Genomic DNA, 9,332 nt, shown 5'->3' with positions numbered 1-9,332 from the left:
TAGAACCGTCCTTAGTTCAGTCATTCTTCTCCCAAAATCCACTGAACCATAACAGAACACAGGACAGAAATAAACACAGAGAACAGAGGACTATGCTTGCAGGTTCTTTCTAGATTTTATGTAGGATTTATGTTCAAAAGATGGAAAAAAAAGGGGAAGAATCAAGTCCTCTATTCTTAATGGATGAGAAAGAAACATGGAAGTGGAGTTGTCAAACTGTAGCTGAACTAGTGAATCCCAGAGAATGCCAAGAGTTCTCCAGGATTCGCTAGAATGCAAACTCTGTTCTCTTTCCTAGCAGCGTTTCCGCCTGTTAACAAGTTAAGACTGAAAGGACACCATATCTACTTTATTATACACTCTGCCAAGCTCTAACTGCACATGCCATGGTTCTGGTATGCTTAAAATAATTTTCCATAAGCCTTTTTGGAAACAGGCACAAAAAGGAAACCAACAATGACATACTAAGTATGTCATAGGGAGAAATAACTATGAAATATGACCCAGGTTTCTTTCTAATATCAGTTTGTTTTGAAAATTGCTACTGATGCTTAATTGTATTACTCTTTTACGACATTTAAAAGTACTTTAAAATGGTAAGAAAATGAAATGCAGGACTTTCAGGTCCTTTATAGGTGCCTTTGTATATGAAGTCTAGTAAAATACGCTTGTGTGTAAAAATATTGCTGTGGTAAATGTATTTTTACAAAAAAACTTACATATAATGCAGGCTGTGTTAACGGGGTAGAAGGGAAGGAACTAGTCATGGAGATGTACTGTGCTGTTAGTGAAATATGTTAATTCAAGTAGCTAGCGTTATTCTGTATATAATGATTGTGGAAATTACATTTTTTTTAATGTTGCATATGCACATAGTAAGGGGACTGACATCGAGTCTAGCATGCAGAGGTGTCTGAAGGCAGAGGTGCACATGTACATACTTGTGTGTTAGAGGATACTGAAAACTTCGGTGTGGGTTAGGTGGGCCTGTGACAGGCATCCATCAGCGGTTTTGTTGGCATTGTGTGCATATTTTTGAAGAGATATTGTTTTGTAAGAGTATTAATTTCAGATGCACGTGCACCTTGTGACTTGAGTTATGTTTTGGGGGTGATGGGATCATGTGTTTATACAATATCAAGAAAAGTATTAAAACTAGGTAAGAAACTTACAGTAAACTATATAAACTATATAAAACTGTCATGTTGACATTCTTTACCTCTGTAACAGTTAGGGTATATCTATATACGTGCAGTGTGAGGTTAGTGGTATGAAAAGCAATGTAACTGTATTCAAGCAACATTTGGCCATGCTGATTAATCCTGCTGATAAGCAAGATAAAATTAATACAGGCAAGGCTTGGAATAAGTAATTGTCATACTTGAACTAGATCATCAGCTCTAACTCGTGAATTTTTATTCAGAACTGCCCTGTCAAGTGTAGACATGCTGTCAAGTCATACTTATCTGGACATTGGCTAATTACAGAGGAGTCTCTTTTGCGGCAGTTCTACTTTTGCTAGAAAGGATATAGGGCCACACATACTCTAGAACTTTGTAATTTTATATTGGCTGTCCCCTCTCCTTACTCCTTTTGCTAATACGGAGGTAAGACTAAGATATTTTCCTTCCAGAACAGACATACAGTTTCTTATAGCATGGTACTGTGGGTGGCTTGTAACAGTGATGGATATGCAGGTTGTATGTAGGATCTGCATTTATGTAAGCCAGCACACATGTGGAGATCAGCTTTTATATTTGCACATACATATACAAGAACATTGCTTGGCACCGAGTGCTTTTAAGAGAAGGTATTTCTATTGTGTACTGAATTGCTTGCTACGTGTCACGCATGTATTGCCGGTGTCATTAATGTCAGTTGGTGCCAATCTCTCTCACAGTTTGTGTTCTGTTCATTGAAGTTTCTGTGAATTGTCGGGTGGGATGGCCAAATCAGTCAGTTTTCTGTGTTCTATATTGGCTTGTGAGTCTGTGTTAGTTACCGAGATACTGTGCTGAGGAAAGCCGGTATCTCACACCACACACGCTGCTGAAATCACACTGTGCAGTTTATACCTCCTTATGTTATCTCTGTGCAAGCCAGGGCTGAGTGTGCGTGTCAGTGTTATGCTGGCGGGGCGGCATGCGATGGCTGCAACGGGAATTAGGGAAGTTTGCTCGGTGTCAGCCCAGGCCTCGTCAAGAGCAGCAGCAGGAGCTCTGGGGAACGAACCCCTTCAGTGCTAACATGGAGGCGCACCGCCCTCACTTCTCTCTCACTTCTGGCGCGCTCATGGCTGGATGAGGCTCCTGTCACGACAGAGGTGGGGGCAGCCCCACACTCACCCTTTGGCTGGATGAGGCTCCTGTCACGATAGAGGTGGGGGCAGCCCCACACTCACCCTTTGGCTGGATGAGGCTCCTGTCACGACAGAGGTGGGGGCAGCCCCACACTCACCCTTTGGCTGGATGAGGCTCCTGTCACGACAGAGGTGGGGGCAGCCCCACACTCACCCTTTGGCTGGATGAGGCTCCTGTCACGACAGAAGAGAGGGCAGCCCCCACAGGCAGGCTGACAGTGTCACGACATGCGCCGGGGCAGCTCCGCGCCAACGCCCTGCGCTGAGGCGCCTATCGCGACAGCGCGCACTCCGGGAGGCGGGCAGCTCCCCTCAGCCGGCGCGCGCTGCCGCCAGGACAGCCCCGCTCCCCCTCAGCCACCAGGCGCGGGTTGAGGCCGGGACAGAGGGCGGCCGCGGCGGTTCACGCCGGGGCAGGGGGGCGGGAAAGCGGCCACCCCACCTGTGGGCCTCTCCCACGGCGGAGCGGAAGCGCTCCCGCCGCCGCATGAGGCCTGCATCACCCGCCTCCGCCTCCTCCTCCCCCGAACCGAGGGCGGGCGGCCGCGCTGCGCAGGACCGCGCCAGGCGTCGCTGCCACCGCCTCAGCGCCGCGGGCGGGGCCGCGCCTTCCCCCGCCCCGCGCCACGCGCCCCGCCAATGAGCGGCGTCCACATGCCGCGGCGGCGAGAGGGGCCCGGGCGGCCCAGCTCCCATAAGTTACATTAGAGCAGCCGCCACCGGCGCGCGACCGGAGCGAGCGGGAGCCAGTGGCGCGGCCGGGCGCGGGGGGGGGGCGGGCGGGCGAGCGAGCCCAAGCCGTGACGGCGACAGCGGCCTGGGCCGGCGAGGCGAGGATCGGGCTGCTAGGGGCGGGCGATTGCGACCCTTCCCAGCGGAGGCGAGGCGGGCAGCGGGGCAGCTGCGCCTTTTTCTCCCCTCCCATCTCTGGAGGCGAGCGGGGTGAGGCGTGCCGTTATCGCCCTCCGCGGGGGCGGCTCGGAGCCTGGTGAGGCGAACGGAGAGGCCGCTCGGCCACCTGGACGCGGCCCATCCCCGCGCAGGCACCCGCCGAGCCCCCCGCACGCCCTCCCGCGCCCCTGAGGCGACAGCGGCTCCGGGGGCCCGCGCCTCTCTCCTCCCTCTGCTCAGCCGCCCGCCCGGGGCCGGGGGGCGACTGAAGCCCCGCGCATCCCCGCCGGAGAGGCGGCTCTGCTCCCTCGGAAGGCGTGTGGGGTGGGAGGGGGGGCGGGGGCTTTTTTTCGTCGGCTTTCCCTTCTTTTTTTGTCGCTTTTTTTTTTTTTTAATTTTTTAGCATTTTTTTCTTTCCCTCCCGCCTCATTCGGGAAGAGCGAGGCGCTGAGGAGGGCTCGGGGGCTCCTCTCTGTTGCGGGAGGGGGTCTATGGTGATAGGACGGGGGCGGTGGGGGAGAGAGCGAGGGGCTGAGGAGGGGGCTCACCGCCGCGCCCGCCGCCGCTGAGGAGGAAGAAGAGGCGAGGCACCATTTGCTGCTCCCTGCCCCAGCCATGGAGAACGCGCACACAAAGACTGTGGAGGAAGTTTTGGCTTATTTCGGCGTCAACGAAAGCACCGGGCTCAGCCTGGAGCAAGTCAAGAAGCTGAAGGAGAAATGGGGCTCCAACGGTAGGTGACCCGGCCCCACGCCGCCCGCCTCCCTCCGCCGCGGGGATGCTGTCGCTGGCACTCGTCGTCTTCCCCCCTCTGCTCCCTTTTCCACCCCTTCCTCTTCTTCGCTCATCCTTCTCGGGGCCCTGTTTCAAGGCCTAACGTGTGTGTATTTGCAAAGCCGGCATCTCTTACAGGACCCGGAATAGGAGCGAGGGAGAGAAGATGGCTGACTTGAACTCCACCTCGTGGGTTTCTTTCATACCCCAAGCTCACAGGGCTGCTTTGGGAAGGAGGATGTCACCTCCGCTTCCTTTCACCTTAACAGTGGGAAATCTTCTTCCATTCTGAAATGAAGCGCTGTGGGGTTGGTTGGGCTTTTTTGTCCGTCTTGACCTTCATTTTTCCCTGCTTTTCAGTGCCTTTCTGTCCCTTATTATACATTCTTCTCTCGAGTCGGGGCACAGAATTCAGCCGATAAGGTGTTCCTTTTTTTAATCCTTATTGCTTGGCCTTCATAGTCACTTTTGAACTTCCATGCCGTTGTGTAAAAATGAAAAGCTATGACAAAATTATAGTGTGGGGGTTTTTTTTAGCTTTAACACTGCTTTTGTGCCTCTTGAATTACTAAATCTAGTTGTGGGGAAATAAAAGGAAGAGCAGAAATAAGAAAATATCCTTAAAATGAAGGAAAGAACTTGAAATATTTTGAACCAAGGTTGGTGGTTTGGGTTTTTTTTAATTGAATGTGGAGGAAAACCTTTGTCAGAAAGCATTTGAAAAGCATTTTGAGCCTTTGACCCCTTGTGTGCAGCAACAGCAGAAGTCCCACAGCTGGCTGGAGTGATGACTTGGCTGAATTATAACCCTTAGCACATTCTGGCTAACTTGTATGTGTCTTAAAAGGCAAAACGATCGGGCCTATTTCAGATGCTCTAATAAAAAGAGCCACTTTAATGGGGCTTTTAGTATGTCTGTCAAATCCAACCCAGTTGAGTGTGCTGTTCAGAAACAATATCTGGTGGATGCCTTATAATGGTCTAATTTGTTTCTTCAATGATTTCTTTTCTTTGACATGTTTCCTGGAAAAATCTTCCACTGACAGAGTTACCGGCTGAGGAAGGTAAGCATGTTCATGAAATCTGCTCATTCTTGTTGATAATTCATTGGGGTTTTTAATGTGCATAACTAAATGGCTTTGTTACATATTGCAGGAAAAACCTTACTCGAGCTTGTGATTGAACAATTTGAAGACTTACTAGTTAGAATTTTGTTGCTGGCAGCTTGCATATCTTTTGTAAGTATTGGTTTTTTATTTCATAGGCTTCTGTATTGCAGAATGACAGGTGTTCCAGTGTATAGGAACTGTACATACTGAAGTTTTTCTCTCAAAAGCTAGAAGTCTAAGATGCGAAGTAAATTGCTATCTCTTAAATTAGTTGCCTTGTGAAGAGGTTTCTGTATGCTCGAAAACAAAATTTCGGGAATCTTTCATTGCATGAGTCATAAGCACGTAACTACACTAGACAGGTATTTTAAAAAGTGCTTCTCATTCAACCCAGTTTGCTTATTTGAGGTGGGATTTCCCAATGCTTTTGTTGGCTTTGAAAACTAACCTTGAGTAAGTAAGTGTTTAACTGGACATTCTTCTTGCCTTTGAGTTAATCGTTATCAAGCTCAATGTATAATCATTGGAAGACATTTTTGGATGCAATGCAGACTGTAAATAGAATTTACATGGCGAATATTCCAGTTGCCTTCCCTTCCTGATAATAGCAAGGTGACAGTTGTTGCTTTTGACAGTGACAAGAATGATGACGGCTGTGATGGCACCATTGTTGACCAAATTTGGTAACTGACCTTTGGACAGTCTAGTCATTAAATGGACATCTTGCTTTGCATACAGGATTAAAAGAACAAGAACACTTTTAACTTAATTTTTTTTTTAAAGCATGTTTAGGTAATCTTTTCACATAATGTAAAGGGTATGTGTTTGCTGGAAAACTGAGCAAAGGCTAAGTATAGAAGGAAGATGAAGGCTGTATGCCTTGAGGAGCTGGACAACAGAAACAAAAGTGTGCAGAATAGTAAATTGTTTAGGTAGGAGTAAAAGTTTATAGTAGACTTTGCCCTGCAGTTGTAATTAACTACTTTGGAAAAAAATATGCTGCAACTCTTGGAGGGGGGAGTGGAAATTATGGTGACTCTTTAGCTAAGGGCAAACTAATCGGGGTTGGCAGAGGAGAATGTACTCTGAAGCGTTCTGTTTCATTGGGGAAGGGTTGCCCTGTTGTGGCTGCTGCAGTATATACTGTGTTGCTGATCCTCCACCGAGAGAGGCTTCAGCTATCCCCACGCTGGCACCTTTCAAAGTGCTTTGGGTTTTGGTATGCATATATACTGTTACCAGCTGAGCAATGGTTGGTGGCACTGATCTTGACCATGGAGACAGATGTGCTTCACTCACTCTTCTGTTTCCTGGGGAGGAAATCAGGCCGGCTATAGAAAATTGTATAAACAGGTCATTCAAAAGCTTTTTTTTTTCCCGCCTCTTTCCCATTTTCTGCTCCCAGAGGGTGAGAAGGGGATTATTTTTGTTCCTGAAAAGTCAGGAATGTTTCATCTCATGAGATAAATGACAGTACAGAGGTTTGTTAGCCTTTCATGCCAAGGTGTACACTATGTGTTTTTATTACAACCAAGTAAGTGAAAAATCAAATTCGCCAAACTTTAAGCTTACATTGCTGAATCTGAGTAAGTATGATACCAGACTGACAGAGGTCATATAACATACACTGCCAACCCCTCTTTGAAAACTTGATTAGTAACTGGATTCAGTTTCTTTTTTCAGTATGCTTCATTTTCCTATCTGATTAAGAGGAGACTGTAGTCTAATGGAGTGTGGGATAGGTCTGGGTTCTCTGCTTCTGTGCATCTGGCGTGGTATATGACCTTGGGCTGCTGCTCTGTCTTTTCTGTCTCCTGTGTAAGAGTTACGTATACCCACTATAAATTGATGTTAGTAGTAAAGATTTTTTGACGAAACGTAAAAGAAAAAACCTAGATATATTATAATTACGGTACTTGAAAAGTACTTCCCCTTTGTGGTTGTTTCTGGCTTTTTCCCTGCTCAGAAGGTGATTATCTGTTGTCTGTTTTTCTTAAGTTTTAATGCTTTTTCTTGATGAAAGCATATTAGTGTCTCTTGTAGTAGCTGTAAAGAGCTGTTGAGTATGTTGATATAAAGACTGTATTGCTGCAAAAATTGGATGTAACTAACATCACCTAAATTCTGGTGTTCCTGAAAACGTTTGACTGGAGTACGTAGCTGTGTTAGGCTTGTGGACAGTAATTGTTCCATGAGAACACTTGAAAATATTACACTAAAAACTTAAATTATACATAATGCTGAGATTAAAAATTATGCAAAGTCATTCTTCCTATAGAACAACTTAATGCTAGAGCTTAACTTCAGTGTGTTTATTATGCTATCTTTTACAAGCCTTAGAAATTCACATTTTTTCACTCATACTGTTGCAAGGCATGCAAAACTCCCAGTACCTTAAAGCTCTTGAAATGGATAATTAGATTTAAAATGGAGTCCGTTAAATTTGCGTTGGTTTTGGATGTTGAGTAATACTGCTGAGAGCTGCTCTTTAATGAGTCAAGACTTCTGGCTTTCTTGCGGGCAGTGTCAGATCCCACAGAATCATACTGTGGAACTTAGTGAAGTGCTGATTCTCACTTCACTAACTGCTTTTACTATGATTTTATTGTTTGATAGACCGTAAACTGTAGCACTTGACTTAGAAAGTAGGACATTGTATAGCGTACCAACAGAAGTAAGGTTGGAAACAGCTTTCAGCTGAAGACTTCTAGGCCTGGTGTATGTCCAAAAGGGAATTTTCATCAAGATGCACCCCAGTCTTTGAGTTACTCGTGAGGGGGCTGAGTGTTGGAATTGGGCATGCATACATAGCACTGATTTAATTTTTTTAAAGTGATTTTTTTGTGTGTGTGTCACTGAAAACTTACTCTGAATTTGGTTTTTCTGATGATCAAATGGAGTATGTACTTTTTGTTAGTGACAGCAGATTTATGTGTGCTTTCAGGGAAGGCACAGGTGCTGTTAGGGCAATGAATGTAGTGGTGTTCTTCACCAGCTGTACATCGTCAATTTAAAAAAAAAACATGTTGAAGATTCAGGTGTGAGGGAGGATCTTGAGGTATATAGATCACTGTTTTGTGTTATGGGAGCTTTTCTGGTGATTGAGATCTGCATTAGATTTTTGTGCAGAAACATCCCCTCTTACATATATTATAAACTTCTGTGTTCAAAGTGCCTTTTGTGTCCTCTGCTCCCAAACCCCCTGTCAGGTATGTGTCAGTAAAATAAATCAGGCTAACAGCTGAATCTGTGTCACCCTGACTGATTGTAGGGGTCATATGCTGTCTTATTTGTTGGCTGTAGATACTATGGCCTACATTCCAAGTCAGAACTGCTGTTACGGATGTGCCTAGCTAGCAATAGCATAAATTCTTACACTGGTGTGTCTTCAATAGTTTTATTGGCCTTAAGTATGGCTTTTGAAGAGAAACAATATAAATAATTTCTGATGGTGGGTAAATGGATCTACACATAGGCTTGGACCTTGTCTTGGTGTTGTGTTGAATCTGTGAAGCCTATGCAGAAATACACTCTACAGGTTTATCTCAGCAGTGCAAGGGCCTTCGTAATCTGACTTTCTAGGTGCAAGTAAGAGGATGTTTAATTTGCCATGAACTATGGCTTTTAATTCTTGCTACTTCTGGAACATGTACTCAAATTTACAGTATTTACATAAAAGAACAGCTTCCTTTGCTGTGTAAATGACTTTGACAAGTTGCAAGATGTTACCTGTGTATCTGATGTAGAATAATTCTTTGGTATAGTATATATGCTTTAACCAGTGATGTATGCTTAACCATGCAGTCTTATCTCTGCATCTCACTTATACTGAGTTTTCTTCTACAAGATGCAGCATAGACTACAAAATCTACCAAAAACTTAAGTATTAAAAAGGTAGTTAAATACAGCATCCTAAGAGCATTCCTCTCTTTTATCTTCTTTTTTTCCCCCAATTATTTCTTTGATTCCTAAGCTGACTTAGAAGTGAATGTTCTGGGAATGTTTTCTACTAGTGGATATCCATGTTTAGATTAAAACAATATATTGTGATTTAGTCCAGAGATTATTATAGCCTGTAAATTAGCATGAGTACAGCCCAATCTGCGTTGAAAGGTGAGCAAAGCTACTCTTGGAGTAAGTAAGATGTGCCAGTAAAAATGTTGCAGGCTTTGCCCTGAAATCACCCCAAAAGCTACCTG

General features: G+C 45.3%; 1 protein-coding gene across 3 annotated transcripts in view; it reads left to right on the top strand.

Annotated features, from left to right (window-relative positions):
* The first annotated feature begins 3,780 nt into the window (after nt 1-3,780).
* Nucleotides 3,781-9,332, top strand: part of ATP2A2 (ATPase sarcoplasmic/endoplasmic reticulum Ca2+ transporting 2) — a 48,735-nt gene continuing 43,183 nt past the window's right edge. For all 3 annotated transcript variants that reach the window (XM_009816986.2, XM_059827630.1, XM_059827629.1), the window contains exons 1-3: nt 3,781-3,983; nt 5,071-5,088; nt 5,180-5,262. In XM_009816986.2, the coding sequence (XP_009815288.2) occupies nt 3,866-3,983; nt 5,071-5,088; nt 5,180-5,262 (219 nt within the window). In that variant the 5' untranslated portion in view covers nt 3,781-3,865. The remainder of the gene's footprint in view (nt 3,984-5,070; nt 5,089-5,179; nt 5,263-9,332) is intronic.

This window comes from Gavia stellata, chromosome 21, assembly GCF_030936135.1.
Source record: "Gavia stellata isolate bGavSte3 chromosome 21, bGavSte3.hap2, whole genome shotgun sequence".
Taxonomy (NCBI): Eukaryota; Metazoa; Chordata; class Aves; order Gaviiformes; family Gaviidae; genus Gavia; species Gavia stellata.
Note: the sequence above shows the minus strand (reverse complement) of the source record. Positions and strands in the feature narration are given on the sequence as shown.